Source organism: Lutjanus erythropterus, chromosome 19 (genome assembly GCF_056507025.1).
Source record: "Lutjanus erythropterus isolate fLutEry1 chromosome 19, fLutEry1.hap2, whole genome shotgun sequence".
Taxonomy (NCBI): domain Eukaryota; kingdom Metazoa; phylum Chordata; class Actinopteri; order Lutjaniformes; family Lutjanidae; genus Lutjanus; species Lutjanus erythropterus.
The window spans coordinates 5,731,272-5,752,452 of NC_139335.1; the positions used below are offsets into that span (position 1 = coordinate 5,731,272).

Genomic DNA, 21,181 nt, shown 5'->3' on the forward strand with positions numbered 1-21,181 from the left:
AAAAATATTCTGGCACTTCAGGCTGCAGTTGGTGCGACATAATCTGTAAAAGTAGGCCCACTTTTCTAAGTGTCTCACAGCATTATGAGGATCACTACAGAGATGAACCTTAATCAGAAACAGTTGTTACACCTTAGTCTTCAAAGCCACCAGACTCCATTGACAAATGCAGTCATTTTAAATTGTATGTCATTGTAAAACACACTTCATTCAAACTTTAAAGAAACAAAATTAAACTGTTGAGGTCTTGGTTTGTCTTTCCACTGCTCTGGTTTGGTTGAAATGAACCTTTAATTCACCAAGTTCGCGGTAAAAACAAACAGCTGTTATATCACTCTCCTCAAAGCCAAAAGTTTGACATGGAGGGATTCACATGCACTCACACACGCACACGGCCAGACCAGCTACCAAAACAAAGAAGAGAGAGGCTCAGATTACAACACGCACACACACACACACACACACACACACACACACACACACACACACACACACACACACTCAGAGGGAGTGACTAGTTGTTTACCGCTTTATTAATGTTCTGCGGATGTCATCTTGGACATTGGAGAACACATTTTTTGACATTTTATGGACCAAAAGACTAATTTATTAATGGAGAAAATGGTCAAAAGATTAATCAACAATGAAAATAATCATTACACACCTGTGTGCTCCAAATGTTTGGACATATTTTTCAGCTGACAAGATTGTGACAAGATTAATTCATTGATTAATTGTTTTATTTCTTTTTTTAAATTAAAACAAATCTAAAACAAGACTTTCTGATTTCAGTTTCTTAAATGTGAATATTTTCGAGCTGTGGATAAAACAAGACATTTGATGGCGTCATTTTCTGTGTTTTCTGTGACCAAGCTACATTCTTTAACACTGTTAACTTGGATTAAGTTACTGACTACATTTTTTCACAGGTAATAAGTAACTGTATTGGAGTACATTTAACAGTGTTCTGTATACTTATTCTTTACAATGTGCAGTACATCAGACATGTCACCTAAAGGCAGTCACAACCAATGAAAACAGCTCTCCTCTCTACCCAGCAGCCCCCTCTCCTCCCCGCCTGTCACTCTAAACATAACATGTCGACAACATACATGGAAAATAACTGACTCAGCTGTGCTGCTATTAAAAGAGCTCAAATCCCAAAGTATTGCCGTGGCGGGGCGGCCGGCTGTCATGTCAGAGGAGCTCTGTGAATGAGCTGCTGAGGCGAGCAGCTACGGCTCCTCAGGAGAGGAATAAATCCAGAGTCCACAACACCTGCAGAGGCCCGAGAAGCAGTGAGTAAGTACTTTCTGCAGGATCCAGGTCAGTTAGAAATGACCGGCTCGCTTTAATCTGTCACTTAACTTGTGCAAAGTGCCAAGACATTTTGTCAACCAGCTGGACACTTCTGGACTGTTTTCATCTTTAATTTTTGTTCTGGACAGCTGCTGCATGGAATAAAATGTGCTGTTTATCTTGTTCAGTTGAAGTTTCTCTTGACTTAGTTGTGGAATAACGCGTCTGGCGGTTACTCTGTGACACTGAGTCTTTGTGAGAGGTACAGTATCTATTTCTAGGACAGTTTATATTTAGAAGTCCCTTCCTGGACAAACAGCCGGTGCCTGGCGTGGTAAACCTAGACCAAAAGGTTATCTTCACTTGGACAACACTAGAATATGAAGAGTGTCTGTCCTCATAACCTGAAGACAGAAACCTGGACAGATTATTCTTAATGTAAAGGACAGATTGTCTTAGAAATATACTGGAACACCATAAAGTCATGGACAGATAAGGAGACAACAGGCCCCTGAGCACAGACAAGACAGACCCCCCACCCTCCTACATGAGAACAAGACCCACAGACTTGGTGGCTGTTCTGTGTCTGTTTGTTGTAGCTTTGTGTATCTCTATAATTTTGTCTCTCGTTGTGCTTTTTCTTGTGTCCGTTTATGGTTGTTTTGTGTTTCTTTGTGGCTGTTTTGTGTCTGTCTCTATTTTTTCTCTTTTTATAGATGTTTTATATCTTCATTTTGTGTCTCTGTCATCATTTTGCATCTCATTGTGATCATTTTTGTGTGTCTTTGTGGTTGTTTCATTTTGTGTCTCTCTGTCTTAATTTTTTGCCTGTGATTGTTTTCCGTCTCTTTGTATTTGTTTGCATGGTGGTTTTGTGTCTTTTTGTGGTCATTAAGTCTCTCTTTGTGATCATTTTATGTCTTTTTACACTCATTTTGTCTCTGTTTTGGCTTCATTTTGTCTCTCTTTGTGTTTTTTGTGTCTCTTAATGGTGGTTTTTCATCTCTCTTTAGTCATTATTTGTGTCATTTTTTTGGTGTTTCATGTTTTATCTTTTTGTGATTGTCACCTTGTGGTTTACGTGGTTGTTTTATGTTTCTGAGTAGCCGCTTTGTGTCTTTATCTCTATTTAGTCTTTCTATGTGGTGGTTTTGTGTCTTTGTGGTTGTTTTGTGCGTGGTTTCTAACTGGTTACTCTTTAAATAAAGGAACAATTGTCTCTCCAAGCTCATTATGAGACACTCTGTAACTCACACACTGTAAAGTCAAGGACAGATTATGAGATAATGGGCCTCTTTTTAGTCATTTTGCATTTTTTGTAGTCAGTTTGTCTTTGTAGTTGTTGTCATTGATTTTCCAGTAAGAAACTTTGACAGACACTTCAAAAAAGTGGCTCTCGGCGCTGTAGGCCTCTTCAGTAATCTGTCCATGTAGACAGTGAGATATAATCATATTCAGATATCATAAAAATTGAAACTAAGATCTGAACGGTTGTCTTAAAGGTTTATGCTCTGGTTTGAAATGTTGATATGAATCTGAAGCCTCAAAATGAAGAGATTAATAATACTTTTGTGAAAACTGATTCATAGGCATTTTTGACTTCTGAAAGTGCCTTTATGCTTTAATTTGTGAAACTGTGTGAAAATCTGAAAATAAATGAACAGTTCAAAACAAAACAAACCAGCCTGAAGTGGAAGTTTTTAAATCAGTTTTATGATTCAGGAGTGTGAAACACCTCATGAAGCACTGACTGTCTATATATAGGGGCATTTATCATTTAGTTTTGATCACTAATGTGAGAACATGGTTAAAATGTCTTCTCTGTTTTTATTTCAGAGTTGTAAGAATAATTAGACTTAAAAATGGTTGTAGAAGGTGAGATGGACTCCAATGTTACAGAGACGGAGAGCTTTTGGGTATGAAATGCTCCTTTTTCATGTGTAAAATCATGATCACTAGAACCTAAATGGTCTTTGACATCCCATCTCATCTGCATCACCAGATCAAAATAATATTCCATCTGAAAAGTATGTTTAAATCTTCGAACATGCTTTTGCAACCACGAGCGTGACCTCCATAATGACAGCATCGACACTGGTGCTTTTGTTTGTTGTTTGTTTTTAGTAATTGATATTTTGGGAAATTCTCTGCTTGTTGCTTTCTTTGCAACATTTAGATGAGAAGATTAACACCACTCTTACATCTGTACAGTAAATATATGAAGCTACAGTCAGACACCAGTTAGCGTAGCTCAGCATAAAGACTCCTTTTACACCTCAGCTTTTGCACAGAAAAAAATTAACATAATAGCATTATTTTTAATTTTATAACAAGATAAATAGTTAACTGTATTTTCTGGTTTAATAAAGGATAAAACAAAATAAAGCTAAGCTAACTAGCTTCTTGCTGAAGTCTTATATTTAACATACAGATAAAGAGGCACCTCAATCTTCTCATTCAACTTCATGCTGAAAAGTGAATTTCCCAGAATGTGAATATGATATTTAGTGCAAGCAATTCTGCACATTTACTATAAAAATAAAACATTTTTCAGGACATCCTCCAGGAGATGGACCCAGTTTGGACCACCACTGTCCTCGTGGTGCCATGTGTGGTCGTGCTGACGGCTGGGCTTTTCTACCTCTACGGTGCCGTTATTGGTCTGTTGTCAAAAACATCAGTACGCAACAAGGTGGTGGTTATAACTGATGCTTTATCTGGGCTGGGAAAAGGTAACAAAAGCATGTTCTGTTGTTAAAGACAAAAGCAAATTCGATGTCGCTGTAATGTTTATATCTTGTTTTTAACTTTTTTCTTTTTTGTAGAATGTGCAGGTGCGTTTCACAAAGGAGGTGCGAGGCTGATCCTCTGTGGGAAAAGTTGGGAGAAACTCGAAGAATTTGCCGATGATCTGGCAAATGCCTCAGACCCCACTGTCGTAAGTATACCAGCAAGAAAACAAGAAAGTTCATGATGACTGATGGATCCATTGTTGATGGATTCATGTTGTTATAAGTTTCTGTGTGTTCAGCTCTCAGTGCTTTTGTAGCTTCTAACTGAATCCCTGTGTTCTGAGGTTTAGTTTCTCTCCTACTTCCCTGTTTATACTTTCAGGTATCTGCTTTATTTTAATGTTTCACGTTTGCTTTCAGCTGATTGGAGTTGGGTTAGGTTACTGCTGATGAAAAGCCAACATTTCCTGCTTTTGCTGCTGCAAGAAAAACTTAGCATATTTGCACCCAAGGGTCACATTTCCATCACTGCTTGTTGGAGCCAATAAATACCCATGACTACTGCAGAGTCACCTAACCTGGGGGTGAAATTGAACCCTTTTGCACTGAAGTCAAGTCGCCTCTTCATCTGTCTTTTTTATCCGTAACTGTAATGACATACAGCTACCTTTTTTTTTTGTATCCAGATTACATAATCCCGTTACATGTAATGCATTATTCCCCAAGCCTGATAATGTAATGGTGTAGAGGTATAATGTATTCAAATAAAGTACACCAAACTACTCTTGAGTAAATGTATTTAGTTACTTGCATACCTCCTCACCACTGTTGCTCCTCTTCAGACGTTTCCCCCCAAACTGGTGCTGCTGGATTTTGGAGATATGGACAGCATGCCTGAGGTGATCGAAGAGATCCTGGAGTGTTACGGCTGTCTGGACATCCTCATCCTCAACAGCAGCATGAAGCTCAAAGCACCTGCGCAGAGCGTGTCTCTGGAGATGGACAAGTTACTCATGGACAACAACTACTTTGGACCGGCCACACTGGCCAAAGGTAGATGGAGACTTGGAGAGTTAGATTTCAGCCTGCCAGAGTGTGACGGTGATGTCACATTTCTTCTGTTGCTTGCTTGTTCTTGCTTTGCAGTGTGTTGAACATTTCTGTTTCAGGTGTCCTGCCCTCCATGATCTCCAGGAGAACGGGACACCTGCTGCTGGTCAACAGCATCCAGGGGAAACTAGCCGTGCCTTTTCGCACTACATGTGAGTTCAGGTGTTTATGAAGGGAAATACACAGAATATTTTAGGTTTTGGGTAAGATTTCTGGTTTGCTTGTCAGTTCAGATGTGTTACTTTGCTTGTTTTTCCAGATGCAGCCTCTAAACATGCGGTTCAGGCTTTCTTTGACTGCCTGAGAGCTGAAGTGGAGGAGTACGGCATCTCCGTCAGCACCATCAACCACACCTTCATCAGCCCGTCTTCATCTGAAATTACGGAGGAGGACTCCTCCAAATCCATCTGGTCCTGTAAGTAAAGTCAAAGGAAATTGGGAAAAAGCATTATATTGTTTTTTATGACTGCAGAACAACATTTAGTATGATTCTAAATGATCTGAGCGACAAAAACAGGACCGGTGTTCCTCTCACCAGCACTTTGGTCTTTAACAGATTAACAGACGGATTTTTAATTCACATTCTGTGGATGTTTACGGTCCCCAGCGGATGAATTATTGGTGACCTTTTCTTGAGAACAGATTATCATCATGTAGTTTGATTGATTGAAAATTTTTAAGCAGCTAAAATACCTTCTGGTGCCCCTTAAACTGGTGGCATGCTGACCGCCATGTACATCAAATCACCCTAAATAGTTAAATTTCAACACTGGTACCCAACAAATATATCAAGTAAAGATAGTTTTTTTCATTAATATTTTCATTATTTTGAGTGCTAAGCAAAAAATGTCATCAATAACAAAGGAAGAAAGGACAACAAAAAAGAAAAGAAATGAAAACAGCACATCCTGACCACGATCAAATGGAATGGAATGGAAATTTACCATATTTTTAAGATAATTTAATAAAAATAAAAGCTGTATTGTTCTGTCTTTCTATCCTCACATCTCTGTCTCCCTGCTCTTTGCAGTTTTGTACACAAAGAAACCACTTGGCGTTTCTCCAGACGAGGCAGCATCCGAGATCATGAAGACTCTGAACAACAAGAGGAAGGAGGTGGTAATTGCTCCCTCGCTCCCCAAAGTGGCCATCTACACCAGGTCCTTCTTCCCTAACGTGTTCTTCGCTGTGATGGCAGCAGGAGTGAACAACGCCGCCGCCTGTGAGAAGATGTAGAGCCGCTGGTGGCGCGCAGCACGCAGCCCAACACTGTGACGACTGAGGACATTCATGACATATGACATTTATGGTGAAACACACCAGTGGAAATGTTGAAAATTAACAACGACCGTTCATCCAGGCAGGAAATCTAAAAATAATGTTGATAGTCTGTTGTTTAACATTTGTCCTGTTTCTCCTTTAAATCTTTTGAGCTACAATTAAGATCTTAACCATCTGAGTTTTGATCTTAAACGTATTGACAGCAAAATGCTCTTAAACGCATGTTGTGTTGTTTATGTATTATGATTTTAAAGATGTGTACAAAACATTTATTGTAATGACATCCAAAGGACACAAAATACACAGTTTTCCATAGTTTCTCCAGTAAGATAGAATAGTTTTCTGTATATTTTACAAAATAATATAAATGGAATGATTATCTGAGTGCATAATTTACTTAATGTCATAACATAATAGTCAGTTACAAAGTAAGTGTTGTATTTGTTTTGTATTTGTGGAAGTATAGCATTTAGAATACAAATAAAAGTATTTATGTGAAAGCCCTGTTCATGCAAAAGCTCTATTATTTAAATATATATTTTTTAAACAGATTTTTGCTGGCATAAAGAAAAATGTTAACACTTCATTTTACAGGTCCATATAATGTCCAAAGACTTTTTCTGCAAATACTGTTGAGAAAACTCACTCTGACTGACTCATTAATTGAATTGAATTGAACTGAATTTTCTTCTAAGAAAAACTTGATTTTTTTGAGTTAATGAAGCAAAAAACGTATTTCTATTAGTGTTGAGTAAACTCAAAGTAAAAGTGAATGATGGATAATTTAATATTTTCAACTGTAATCACTTAATTTTCAAGCACCCAAATAATGACAAATTGGATTCACGATGAGCTCTGAATGCATAAATTTGCATAAAGTACGTCATGCTTTTTCTTTACAAAAAAAAAAAAAAAAAAGACTTAATTTCAAATAAATTTAATTGTAGGCAACTAATCAATTGATTGCTGCAGCTCTGTTGTTATGGGCTATATTATTTAAAATAATCAGAATAAGCATTTTATTTAATGTTTGCACTAAGAGTGGAGCAAGGTCACTTGATGTGTGTGTTATAGGTATTCTGTGCTGACATGGTGCAAATATTTTTTAATGTGTCATATCTTTCTAATAAATTTCTCTTTTGTTGTTCTTTCTCATAACTAAGTAGAAGTGTATAATAGGCTATGTCAAATTATACTGTACCTTCAATATCTTGTAAGGGTTCCTTGGGTGAGAAAAAATGGAGAACCTCTGATGTGGAGGTCAAAGAAAAGTCATTGAAAAGTTAATTATTGTCTTGTGTGTATGTGGCGCCCCCTAGCGGTAAATCTGTAAAATAACTACTACATGCTGTTCAGAGTTACGTGTCTTTTCTTGTATAAATGGCCTTTAAAATAGTTTCCAGACTCACTGGGTTTTCTGTCAGAGTGAACTCCTTTCCGGTCGCTTTCAGGTCGTTGAGCTCCGGCTGCAGTTTAACGGTGGAACATGACCGACAGAACCGGCGCTTCACCGTCACTCCAGGCAGCGGGGCTGGTAAGCGTGGAGAACCGGGGCTGACGCTCCGGTGCTGGTGGAGAACCTGTACGGGAGCCCGGCGTCCTGTTGCGGCCTACTAAAACATTCGAACATATGAGACATCTGAGCGACTGATTATAAACCGTTAAAATATAAATCTTTTTCGTTGATTCTACTCAAATATTGACCGCGTCGTTCTCCTTCTGGAGGAGAGAAAAAGCAGCGAAAGTTAATTTAAAAATCTGTGAATTAAATGTTCTATCGCTCAAGGGAAATATTATATAAATGATACGAATGACTTGCGCTTAAATCTGTTTGTGCGTGGCTGGTTAACAGGTCGGCATACATATTTTCAGAAAAAATGTCACATTTGATTATATTTTTGGCTAGTTGGCCACAGTAGCACAGCTGTAGCAGGCATGCAGCGGCCACCTAAATAACACGTTTTCTAAAGGGAGTTTGGTATTTCCTCAAAACTCTCAAATAGTAAAGCAAATGGCTTTTTGGGGCCACCTAATGTCCCCCACCCTAGTAAAAGTGAAAAGAGAAGAGCTGCAGTGATCAATCGAATAATCGATTACAAATGGCTTATTAAATTAATTGCCAACTATTTTGATTAACAATTAATCGGTCTGCATCTGATCCCAGCTTCTTAAATAGGAATATTTGCTGGTTGCTTTACACCTTTTTGACAGTAAATTGAATGTATTTTCCTTGTTGGCAGAATGACATCTGAGAACGTCACCCTGGGCTTTTATAGACAAAACAAGTAATTGATTTATCAAGAAAATAATCAAGAATCAACAATGAAAATAATTGCTGCCCTACAAAAGAGGTAGTAATTGCTCCCTCATTAGAAAAAAATGGTAATTCAATAAATAGTTGAATAATTGAAGGTTAACAGTTGGTTTTACATGTGTGATGTGCTTATTACTAATAGCTCTACTCTCCTTTGGTATCCCAGTAATTTTAAATGTGATAAATGTGTGTAAATGTGAGTCTTGTGTGTCCTCTCTGTCCTCTCTGTCCACAGGGGACCAGGATTGTGCAGTGCTTCACTACAGATTCACCGGGGAGAAGGAGGTGGATCTGATGTCAACCTTTGTTCCAGAGACATTTAGGGGCCAAGGTGTCGCTGCGCTGCTGTCACAGGTGAGAGCTGCACTTTTTAGGCATTGTAGCCATCAGATAAGTCACATATCACAATGTTTTTTTTAATGTATTTAATGCTCATTTTCACAGGCTGCCATGGACTTTCTGGTTGAAGAAAAGCTCAAGGCTCATGTGTCCTGTTGGTATATAAAGAAATACATTGAGGAACACCCACAACAGCGTTATAAAGAACTGGTAATCACTTGACTGCAGCCTGTTTGTCCAGTTTAAAGATTATTTTACCTCAAATCAACCATAACCTCATGTACCTTAATGTACAGGACTGTGAAGGCCAAATGGAGGAAGTAAAATAATTATATAAAAATAATTAGAAATAAGAATATCAACAGAAAGACAAAGACTTTACAGAAGGAGTGGCAAACTCATGTCCAATATTGACATTACTTCAATAAGTAATGCAGTGTACCAGAGATCACTCTTTTAGTTATTGTCTGTTATTTATGAATTTAACTTGTATAAAAAGTAATATGTGCAATGGATTCTGAAGTTAATTATTTTGGAATTTGATGAATTTTGAAACATTAAAATAAAGTGTTTTAAAAAAGATTACTTTTTATTGTTGTATCTGTCATCTGCTTGTTATGCTTTCTCACAAAGTACTAATATCTAATATTGATTAATTATGTTTTATGTTTTATTTCTTTTTTTGTTTGTTAACACCATAACTGAGGGCAAAAACTGCAAAAAATTGTTTAATTCAGAAGAAACTTATTGTCCTTTGGCTGCTTCACCATGAGCCGAGAATCTAAGATGAAGTCACTTGTTAGACGAGCGCTGTATATCTTGAATTCTCACCATCTGATGAGATCATACGTCTGCCAACACCACCTACCACCATCAGGTCGACTGCAGATTGAACGGTGCCGTTGTGAAGAACAAACAAACTGAGCTGCACAGTAATCAGAGTGTTAACTGAAATAAATAGATTTGTTTACCCCAGATGAGAGCTATATTTTGTGGAGCAGTCGTATTTTATTTTGCATCTTCATTACATCTTCAATGACAGGTTCATTCTATGATCAAATGATACAGAAATTCATCTGTTTTTGTGCTCGAAGTAGAAAGACGTCCTGCACAGATGATCACGCTCACATACTGTGTCATACACTTTTGTTCCAATAGATGTCAGTCTTACTCCGTCACAGACGTTTCCCCTTCCCTCCTATCTTGGTCTGGTACTGTCCATGTTTGATTTATATCTCAAATTAGAAAATGTTCAACACCCATTACACCAGAAAGAACCCATCAGAAAGCGTCAGTCCCACATAAATCAAAGCTGTTTCAACTAAGAAGCAAAGCCTTTTTGGTCAGTTACAAACTAAAACCAGGGTAGAAGTGGTGACATGAATCCAAACGGTGCATGAGAGACAAGTTTTGTTCACACGTCACTCTTGAGTGTGAAAAAAAAGGCTTTTTAACACCACCTCTGAAGCATATTTGCAGACGTCCTTGCATTTGTAAATATTCTGCCTGCCAAGTAGTGATCATCAATATAGCAACAAGCCCCAGCTGATCTTATCTTGAGCTGCGTGGTGGAGAAATCAGCTCATCCCATCTGTTCCTCAATTACAGTCGTACTCACAGTGTTGGCTCACATGTAACGTGTACTTTTTGTTGACAAGCATAATCTGTCCTCGGATGTGTTACGGGACACACGGATGGATCATGAGACAATGGGGTCCTGGGCAAACTCGCGTAAAATGTCCCCCAACCCCTCCCACATACAGGAGCAAGACACCCGGACTGAAAGAGGCACAAAACAGCCACATTGTTTGTTGTTCTTTGTGGGTCTTTATGGTCAGTTTGTCACCTTTGTAGACGTTTTCTGCATCTTTGAGGTGGTTTTACATCTTGTGTTTATTTTGTATGCCATTGTGGTTGTTTTTTGTGTCTTTGTGGTTATTTTGTTTGTCTTTGTAGTCCTCTTGTGTATCTTTGTGGTTGTTTTGTGTGTTGTTTTGTCTGTCTTTATGGCTGGTTTGTGTGTCTTTGTTTTGGTAGGTTTGCATTTGTGGACATCTTGTGTCTCTTTGTGGTCATTCAGCGTATCTGCACCTTTGAGGCTGTTTTACATCTTGTGTTACTGTGGTTGTTTTTTGTGTCTGTGGTTATTTTGTGTGTCATTTTGATTTCTTTACATCTCATGGTCAATTTGTGTGTCTTTGTAGTTATTTTGGGTACCTTTGGGATCCAATTGTGTCTTTTTCATCGATTTATATGTCGCTGTTATTTTGTGTGTGTCTTTGAAGTAATGCTGTGTGTTGTTGGGGTCATATTGTCCGTCTGTGGTCATTTTCTGTATCTTATAGTCATTTTGTGCATTTTGTTTGGGGTCTTTGTGGTCATTTTGTCATTTTTGTAGTCATTTTCTGCACCTTTGAGGTTATTTTACATCTTGTGTTCATTTTGTATGTCATTGTGGTTGCTTTTGTGTCTTTGTGGTCATCTTATAGACTTTGTATTTGTTTTGTGTCTGTTTATAGCTGTTTGAGTTTCCCTTGACCTCTTGGGCCCCTTTGCCTGCTCCAATCCATCCAGTCCATCCATGATGGTATAGAAAATATTCTCAGTGAAATCATTTTCTGACTCAGTCCCAACCACTGTCTGTCTTACTGTCTCTGAGAGTAAACAGATAAGTAACATTTTGATGCAACTGGAGTTAAAAAAGGCCGATTCAGTAAAAGATCTCCCTTCTCAGTTGAAACAGACATAAAGGATCTGTGCTGCAGCAGCACATCCTGCAGCTCGCCTCAGATTAGTGTGAAGACGTCGACATTGCTGCCCTCCTCCCTTCCTCCCACAAATAAAATCACATGGAGCGATCTGATGAAATGCATGTTGTGTCAAAGCCGACCATGTTACAATATTTTCAGAATAAGAATCTGGGCTTCCCAGACACACGTGATGTCCGACAGGAACAAAACAGACAAATATTCTCCTGTATAAGAAATTTAAATCCAAGAACAATCTTGGTCCAGGAAATCAGCCCCCAAAAACTGTTCCAGTGGGTCACGGGGACAATACAGTGGCTACTTTTTTTAGCAGTATGCCTCCCCTTGTTGCTCTGGTGCATTGTCCATTTCGACCGTGTACGTCGTCCCCGTGGACGGTTTGTGGCCGTTGACCGGCAGTTCCAGCTGTGCTTCGGCATCAGCGGGCACGGCAGTCAGGTACATGTCCCACATCTGCTCCGGGAGGTCCAGCTCAATCATCTTCTGCTTGATCATCAGGCTCTTCTCGATGTTCCGCCGCTTGTATTTAAACTCTATGATGGTCTTTGTGTATCTGTTGAGCGCCGTCACCGCTGAGCCCATGCAGGTGCCAAAAGAGCCCCACGCCAAGCTGAGAACAGGTTTGAAAATGGTGTTAGACTAAAAGTCAAATGGCTATCCATGAACTCACATGAGATTTTACCTGGGTTCCCAAATAAATAAAAGAATATTGACATAATTCAGCAAATTTTAAGTTTATATTTACAGTACACCTTTTATACAGGATTTAAAACGTGCACATTGTTTCAGTGATGCGAGATAAAATTTAATCTAAATGCACTTATTTGTCTCAAGTGTCAGGACCAACATCATCAGCTGGGTCCAGTTTCTTCTTTTTGCTCAATGATGACAAGACTAGATAAGTACAAAAGTCAAACTAAACACCAATTAAGTATTTCTGCTTGAAACTCAGTTCAACTTAAAACTAACCATCTTGGATGACACGTGTTTTTTTTGATAGATGTAAAAAGCGCTTACACATAAGACCAGCTGTAGTCCCACGTCTTTGGCCTCCAGTCCTCTGGTCCCATAGCGACAGCCAACTGGAATATGGTGGTAAACATCATGTGGGCCACCATCCCACAAAGGCCTGTGAACAAGAGCAAATCAGTGTGTATTGTGCAGAAATATGCACATCTGAATATATTCAAATGTGTAATATTTTCCAGTAACACCAATCTGTATAATATTTACTGTACTAAATCATAAAATTCACATAATATGTCATCAGATATCAAGGAAACATGTCAGTCATGGGATCAGTGTAGCAGTGTAGTCAAAAGTTCAAGTGAGACAAGACCACAGGACATTTCGTGTCTGTTTATGAACTGTAAAAAACCATTAATAATCTTCTAGAAGGAGTAGATGTTTATAATGGTTAAATTGAGCAAAATGTTTCTGGAGTTTGGCAGGCAGTGAGACAGGTGGGCTATTGTTTTCAGGATAAACGGCTTAACTTTACACCAGCAGACAACTGACAGTTATAAAAAGCTGATCAACTTACAGTAGAGGACTCATCATCACTTGTCGTTGTCCATTTACAACGTTGTGCGTATCTTACGCTCCTGCAGTGTTCTTGCAGCCTGCCTGAGCTTTCCTGAGTCTGAAGACGAGGAGGCAGGAGGAAACAATTCACTTTAACCATAAACTGTATGTTAATATACAGTCCATGGGTCCAACTCTTAGTTTGAACTGCAGTATTCAGTTTTGCACGCCTCCTTTACTTTAGCTATTCGGACCGAAGAGGATTCTAAACTCAATATTGGTTGAAGAAGAAATGCTTGAGAACCTAGTGTTCAAAAATGAGTTCTGCTGTCCAAAGAGTGACTTGAAGCCAGAAATGGAATATTAAATAGGCTGAATCTCTACTTAATATATGATCAGTGGTTGAAAAGAGTTATCTCTCCTCCCCAGACTCAGAGCTCAGGCAGGCTTCCTGCAGGCTACAGGAGTGCAAGACAAGTTCAACATCAGCAAACATTCATCATTAATTTGAAGGAACACAAAACAAAGAAAAATAGTTATTGTATCCTAGAATGGAAATTTCAAAAGAGGACAAGCTGGCTGTAGTAGGAGATGCAGGTATTTCAATTAAACATATTTCCTTAGTCTCTTATGACATATCATGGTCGCTTAATTGTGAATTTCTTTTTGATCACACGCCTATGATTCACCTACATTATTACATGCATAAACAGACATACTAAGAACAATGTTACTTTATTTAAACTGAAGATAAAGTATTAAGTCAAAAGTCACAATGTTGAACCCTGAAACATGCGTCTACTTTTATCTGCAGTGTCCGTGTGTAAAGCAGGATTTGTGATATTCAGACAGCTCTGTGTGAGGCGAACTGGCCTCTCTGTTATCTCCCTGCCGGATCCTGGCCCTCTCTCATCCAGCAGTCTGCCTCTCCACAGCTGCTTTTCTTCGGATTAACTCGTAACAACGGTGGGTGGGAGTCAGGGGATGGGGGAGTAGATAAAGGGGGGCGGGGGAGGTGGGAGGGAGCTCCTCTGGGCAGGTCTTGGCACAGCCCAAAACCGCTGCCCCGGCTCCAATCCGATTAGTCCACAAACCAGTAAATCCTCCGAGGAAGTGAGTGGATGCAGTACAGTTAGCTGCTCTGAATGCCTGCCGCTGCTGACTGACTGTCACTCTCAGCCAGCCTGACCTGCTGCCCTGCTGCTTTTCTTACTCGTTTGCAGCAAAGTTGTCTTCACCCAAACTGCATCCACATGCCACATTATAGATAACACCTGATAATGCAGCTGTTATTAGTGTTTAGCACTGACCATATTCACATGGTGGGAAGCTCAAATATTCTACTACTGCATCCAGCAAGTCCTATGAATGTAGAGACTGTGACAAAATGTTATTATTTCATCTCAGAATGATCAGAAACTTAAGGGTAATGGCGAGTGAAAATCTGGAGGGACATCAGACCATATTTGAAACCAAAACAACATATTTAATAACCCATTAGCTACCATAGCTAATGTTAGCATTCAGCTGCTTCCTATTTATCTTCTATTTTCAATTTTTTCCGTGTTCTTGCAAGCAAATCTGACATGAAAACAAACAGATAATCTATTATAAACGACATAAATGATATTATATGTGATATAAATGAGCTGATTCTGATTTCCAACTCTTTTCATTTCAGTTCAGTTTCAGTTTCAGTTCCCCCTATTGTTTTCCTCCATATAATATAACTATATTTATTAGACATAGTATCGGTGCTGAAGGAAGTCTCCTTCACAAAGATAAAATACAGAGCACGTCTTTCAGGTATTGTAACAGAGGATGTTCCTCTGGACAGAGATTTCATAAACCTGCGTGTGAAGATTTAAAGCTAATCAGTCAAACAAATGAAATTCAAACTAATGAAATATACAGTCATGTGTGAAAAACTTTGGTTTGGATAACAGCAGAGTGACTGCATGACTCTTACAACGGTTCTGGACCAGTCGTAAGTTGTTCTCCTAAATCACTCATTCAAACCACCTAAGACTGAATCTGTTCGTACGAGCGCTTCTTGCATGACACCCATTGTTCCAAAAACATGCAGGAACCCCAGTGACTTAATCCAGATTTACGGTAGGAATGAAACCGATTACATAACAGACTGTCCCGCTGTGGTTTCACCCCTTTGATTGGTTCAGTCCAGCTGGATTTAGTTGAGTGATCCCAGTCGTCACTGTTCAGTGTGAAACTCGGAAAAGATGCTGAACCTCAAGAAATGATTTCAGCGACTGAGCTCAGTGGGAGAAGCTGAAACATATCACTATTAAATTGGATAATTAGCAAACCATAATGTATGGGGGATGAGGAGTGTACCACCAGAATAATTATACTTTTTTCTGTAAATAATAAACATTTGTTAACTGGTGCTTTTAAGAACAAATTCTAATGTAATTAATTACAGTAACTAGCATGCAGTATATAGGAGTTTTGCTGAGATATATGCCTGTATTTTCCAACTGGCAGATATTAATATATGTACATATTTTTCCTGCCTAATTGCAGATAACATCCAGTTTCTCCTGCAGTGGAGTCAAGGGCTGAAATCGAGGGGGGGACAAGGGGGTCCGGACCCCCTTTCTGAGAAAAACAGAAAATCATCCCCCTCCCCCTCATCCCCCTATAATTTCAATATCTAATTATAAATGAAAAGCCCCCCTCCACATTGCATTTTTGTATTTCAAAAAATGGCTACTCCTCAAGAAAAGGCACAATGTGTATCGAAACAAAAGTGGATACACAGACTCAGCGAAACTACAGGATTAAGTATGGAAGACATCCACTGTCATGTCCGTCAATTCGTGCATGGCACAAGAAATTTATGGAGACAGGGACAGTGTTGGATAAAAGTTGGAGGGAAGAGTGGACGACCAAGAACATCTGAGGAAAACATTGATCGTGTAAGACAAGCCTTTGATCGTTCTCCTATAATGTCCATCCGAACTGCTGCCAGACAGTTGTCCATACTTGATCCTGTAGTTTCGCTGAGTCTGCGTATCTGATTTTGTTTCAATAAACCACGAACAAAGGTCAAAGTCAAAGGGGAGGATCAGGACTGCAAAGTAAAACAGGAAAGACCATAACAATTTACAGTTGGATGCTCTGTATGTGCACATTTAGTTTTTCATTCAGTTTGACTCAGCCAGAGAAACAGCAGATCTCTCACTCCGCCCACTGAGGTTAACATCAACCAGTGAGATTATTTCTGCCTCCAGAGCAGCAGGGCCTCTAAGCAATGTTTGTGTAACTGTACCGTACAGCTTCATCACGGCAGAAGGAGGTCGGCATCATTCTGTCAGTCAAAACAAGGAGATACGCCAGCCTCACACCTGCTGTCAACTTGTCTCTGTGATGCGGACAGAAAGAAAACGACGCGGCTTGTTTTGCAGTGTTACCTGACAGGGCAGTGCAAATGGCAGCGAAGGCACTGAGCTTCAGTTTGTTCATGATGCTGAAGCAGGGACACTGCTCCAGGGTCATCAGGGCCCCGCCTGTGAAGAGCAGGGTGAGGTACAGGCTCTCAGCCACTATACACAACCACAGGACCCCTAGAAAAGAACAGGGAGGGAGACAGAATTGGCTTGCATTGTCCTCATTTTACCCTGTCCCTGATGAATAATCCCAGACACGCAAAGTGGGTGCAACAGGTCTGCTCCTTTTAGGTCTGGAGATCTGAGTCTGATCGTCTGGGACTGCACAGATTTGTAAAATCAGGGCAGCACAGTGGGAGGCGGGCCTCTCCAGGGGGCTCCAGACGGTTTCAGGGGAGGCTCAGTGAATGGAAATGGCAAAATATCAAAAATTATCAAAAGGAGATCACATAAAAAAAAAACGATCTGTCTCTTTTACCAAATCGCACACATTTAGAGACACAGTATTGGAGTATTTTACTGTTTTTTCCAAAGTCAGAAACAATAAAATAAATAAATGTTGTGTCATCTGAAGTTATGTAACAGCAAAGTTCGATGACTTTGGCTCAGTTGTTGAGGGTCTACATGATCAAGGTGTTCTTAAACCACAGAACTGTCATCTCAGAGGTTTCATCCCCCGGGTCATCTTTTGTTTCACAAGAAAAGCTTTGTAAAACATTGAAAATAATTACTAAAAATATTATAAATCCTAAAAGTATTTGTGTGATTTAAATCCTAGTATATTATACAGCTGTGGAGCTGAAGAAAATTCACTCTTGAGTGTTTGTAGATTCTGTTTTTACCTCAGAACAAATCCCAACAGGCCCGCTATAAGCATCTTTAAGTCTTTGAAGGTTTCTAAGAAAACGTTATATCTGCTACTGCCATGTTTCTGTCACCTATCCCCCACAGGGCCGACATGCACAAAAAGAAGATATTTATTCCAAGCAGAGAGAAACAATCAGATTGAGTGTTTATGTGGATGTTATTTTCATTCTGAACAAATTATCAAAAATTTACACCATTGCATTGCTGAGGGAGCAAATAAATGCTGGAAAACAGTCCTGTGAGTCTTTGCTGTGTCTAAATAAGCCAATCATGGTGATGAAGATGTGTTTCACTCTGGGTGGTGGTTGGTAATAAAAATGATTTGTCTCCTTAACTGCAGCTAAAGTCAGAGTTAACACTAAAATTTAAGTAGCCATGTCAGTGCTTCAACAATGTTCAGGAATGCATCACATAATTTCTCCCTCAAAACTTTTCAAAACGAAACATTTGCTCATAGTTTAAAAATTTGAAATTTGAATCATTTTACCAACCTCGTTCATGTTCTGGCGCAATCTCTGAGAAGTCCCGACAGTCAAACCCTGTGATCAGGAGAAAATAAACACAGTAGAGTTGATTTATTGTTGTACAATGAACTGACACTTAATAATTTGCCTCAGCAGGGTTTAGAATCTGTACAGTGTCATTACAGGACATCATTAAAGAAAACAGCACACAATAAAGAAATCACCTGGACAGCGTGTGCTGCAAAACACTGTTAAAAGATGGCTTAAAGATCAGAGAGGCTGCTTTCAGTTTCATTTCCATGCGTGCAGCGATGTCACTATGGCAAATATTGTTAATATTTAAGCAGCAAAATCAAAAGCTGTGGTTATAAACTTGACAGGAAACGGAAAATTATTATTGCATTAAACTTTCTTTTGGCCCAAATTCTCCAATCCTGCAACATCAGGCAGACTGTTCTAAAAGTTTGCCTTCAGAAAACGACTGTTTGTCCTGCAAAGAAAACTGCATAGAAATCTTGTGTTACAGCTGTTAGTTTTATAAGTAGGTTTGTTCCAATACTGATGTCAATATTCGTACTGGCCTCAAATACTGTCTGCAATGCTTGTATTATATCACTGGTGAGTACATGTGTCTATGCACCGATTCAGGCCATAGTAGTTGCTGTATGGATGTGTGCTTTTTTTTTCTGCATCGGATCCATACTCTGTATTGGCCAAAGCTCAAAGTTCAGGTATCAGAATCTGCATCAGGGAGGAAAAATGGTGCACTTATGGTTCAGCATATCCTTACCTGCCTATATAGTTGTTATGTTATGTCCTGGTAAAATGAGTAACAGAGTAAATAGAAAATTATGAGTAGGTTTCATGTTGTATTTGATGAGATTTTGCTTTGACTTACAGTGTGATGAAATCTGATCACTGTTGGTGGAGAGCTGCAGGCTATGATGCAACATGTAGGACAGTTTCATGGTTACCAGCTGCAACATCTCACACACCGCATTAAAGGTGTGGTCAGTAGTTCTGATTCCAGATTGTCAGTTACAGTTGCCTTGGGTTGGTGACTTGATCCAAATGATCAACAGTTAACCGTCTTACACCGGAATCGCTTGCTGTAGTTGGCCAAAGTCGCTCCTAAAGCCCGAAAGGAGGAGCAGAAGTCTACTTTTCTCTCAGAACACTTGAATTATATCGTCCTGAAAAGTTGAACTTTGTCCCAGTGATGCCAACAATAAACTGCCAGATTTAATCTGCTCTGCAGTTCAGGCTGATTTTGTTTAAAAAAGTTTTTGCAAACTTTCTATGCATTTATATTTGTTTTTGTCCTTCACTTTTTAAACTTCCCAGACCCGACATGTATGCTATATTTTTTATCAGCACAAACTCAGCTGAGTCTGATTTATCATCAGTTAAGTTAAGTGAACTTGAGAAAACATTTAAGTGCAGTAAGATGAAGATATGTTCATGATGACACACAGCAAGTTTCCATCATGTATGTTTTCTTCAAACTATAAACAGAGGGGTCAGAAGAGAATATTAACTCTCAGTTTGTCTGATAATACGTCGATCAAGGTTTTCTTTAAAACGTATATTTACATCAAGTTAAAGAGAAAAGATCAGTTGACTCCACAAAATTTCTGTATGATGTTTTACAGCATATTTATAATCGCTGGAATTATTATTACAGAACAGTTTGAGGTTGTAAAAACAATATTGTTTCACTATTTATGCATGTACACACGCAGGAGAAAAATGCAAAAAATAAAACCGCAATACAGTCTATTTACATGTCAGGTGATTTAATCCTAATTTGTGCCTTTTTTCATAGAGGTCTATGCCTGCAAATCACGTCACATGCATGTAACTAAAGTGCCACCTTATTGGCTTGTCATATCAGCGGAAATGTTCATTTCAGGTACACAGAATATTTAATTTTAAAGCCTTTATCGGCCGTTGTCTTATGATGGGCTGATAATATTGTGCATCCCTAAAATAAACGTATCTTATAGTAAATTAAACATGTTTATTAAACGCTCAATTCTGATTGCTCAGTTACATCATTCTAAGGTTATTTCTGATTCTTGCTATGAAGAACAGACCGTTGCTATGAAGCCAGTTCTGATCATAGACTCTGAAGAAGCAATAAAATCTTTTTTAAATCAATAAAATTATTTTTAAATGAACATTTTGTGTCAAATTATTGATTTTTTTCTAGTAAATAGCCATGTAATAAGTGAAATAATGTACACTGAATGAACCATTAATGCAAAATAAACCCCGTCAGGGTGATTCAAGACCGCTCCGCTTTGTGAGGGTTTATTTCGCAATAATGACCAGCTCACTGTACATTATGCCTTAGTTCATGTATGCACAGGGTTGGTTATTTATAACCTATAGATTGACAAAAGAGTCTGGTTTTTCCTTCCTCCATCATCACTTTGGTTTTCAAAGACCTTGTGGTCAGGCTTACCGTTCATGTCAGCGGCCTGCTCACAGGAGAAAAATATGCCGGTGTGGAACTTCCTCAAGAGAAACTTCTCCTCTCCGGTCTCAAAGATGTACTGGACCAGCCGGCTGTCATTGATGTTGGTGCTGTTGAAGCGGATGCAGAACCACTGCTTCACCTTGACCGGTGGTCCTGTGCAGAAGGGTTTGGCCACCTTCCTGGTCCCCTCACACCAGTAGCTGGTGGTCACCGCTGATAAGGCAAAAGCAAACGCCACAAAGTTGAGGGTGAGTGCCAGAGAAGCCCGCCGCCCGCGCTCTAGCCTCATGGTCGAGGCCAGGCCAGAGGAGATGAAATGAAAAGGCAACTAATCCTGGCTTTTGATATGTAGCCACCGTGTTTCGCCTCCCAGCAGATATATCAAATCTTCATAATCTTGTTGCGTTTGAGGCTCCTTGGGTGAGAATTCTGTACATCCCTCCGCCGGCTCTAATGATGCGCCACCACCTTGATTAAAGGACTCATTCTCTCCACTTCCACAGGAACAATAGAAACCCATGGCAGTCCAATGACTCTTTGCTTTTCTCTGCTTCATTTGAACTCTTTCACTCTCTGCTGCTCATCCAACCC

General features: G+C 39.3%; 3 protein-coding genes across 5 annotated transcripts; 2 read left to right on the top strand and 1 right to left on the bottom strand.

Moving 5' to 3' along the window:
- Positions 1 to 1,103: 1,103 nt before the first annotated feature.
- On the top strand, positions 1,104 to 6,922 carry dhrs7ca (dehydrogenase/reductase (SDR family) member 7Ca). 3 transcript variants are annotated; one of them, XM_084744489.1, is made up of 7 exons: positions 1,104 to 1,298; positions 3,854 to 4,031; positions 4,125 to 4,237; positions 4,874 to 5,084; positions 5,201 to 5,293; positions 5,401 to 5,556; positions 6,172 to 6,922. In XM_084744489.1, the coding sequence occupies exons 2-7, from the start codon at positions 3,869 to 3,871 to the stop codon at positions 6,375 to 6,377; spliced, it is 942 nt and encodes a 313-aa protein (XP_084600615.1). In that variant the 5' UTR covers positions 1,104 to 1,298; positions 3,854 to 3,868; the 3' UTR covers positions 6,378 to 6,922. The 3 variants fall into 3 exon arrangements, with proteins under 3 accessions (XP_084600615.1, XP_084600614.1, XP_084600613.1); XM_084744488.1 differs by having other exon boundaries at positions 1,106 to 1,302; XM_084744487.1 differs by lacking the exon at positions 1,104 to 1,298 and adding an exon at positions 3,147 to 3,215.
- A 172-nt stretch (positions 6,923 to 7,094) lies between these two features.
- Positions 7,095 to 9,655, top strand: LOC146309137 (protein NATD1-like). The gene is made up of 3 exons (XM_084744490.1): positions 7,095 to 7,956; positions 8,972 to 9,090; positions 9,181 to 9,655. Exons 1-3 carry the CDS (start codon positions 7,803 to 7,805, stop codon positions 9,295 to 9,297), a joined length of 390 nt encoding a protein of 129 aa, XP_084600616.1. The 5' UTR covers positions 7,095 to 7,802; the 3' UTR covers positions 9,298 to 9,655.
- A 2,400-nt stretch (positions 9,656 to 12,055) lies between these two features.
- LOC146309138 (germ cell-specific gene 1-like protein) lies at positions 12,056 to 20,879 on the bottom strand. The gene is made up of 5 exons (XM_084744497.1): positions 20,576 to 20,879; positions 18,136 to 18,183; positions 16,802 to 16,954; positions 12,861 to 12,972; positions 12,056 to 12,453 (listed from the first exon to the last, which is right to left on the bottom strand). The coding sequence occupies exons 1-5, from the start codon at positions 20,877 to 20,879 to the stop codon at positions 12,150 to 12,152; spliced, it is 921 nt and encodes a 306-aa protein (XP_084600623.1). The 3' UTR covers positions 12,056 to 12,149.
- Positions 20,880 to 21,181: the final 302 nt, after the last annotated feature.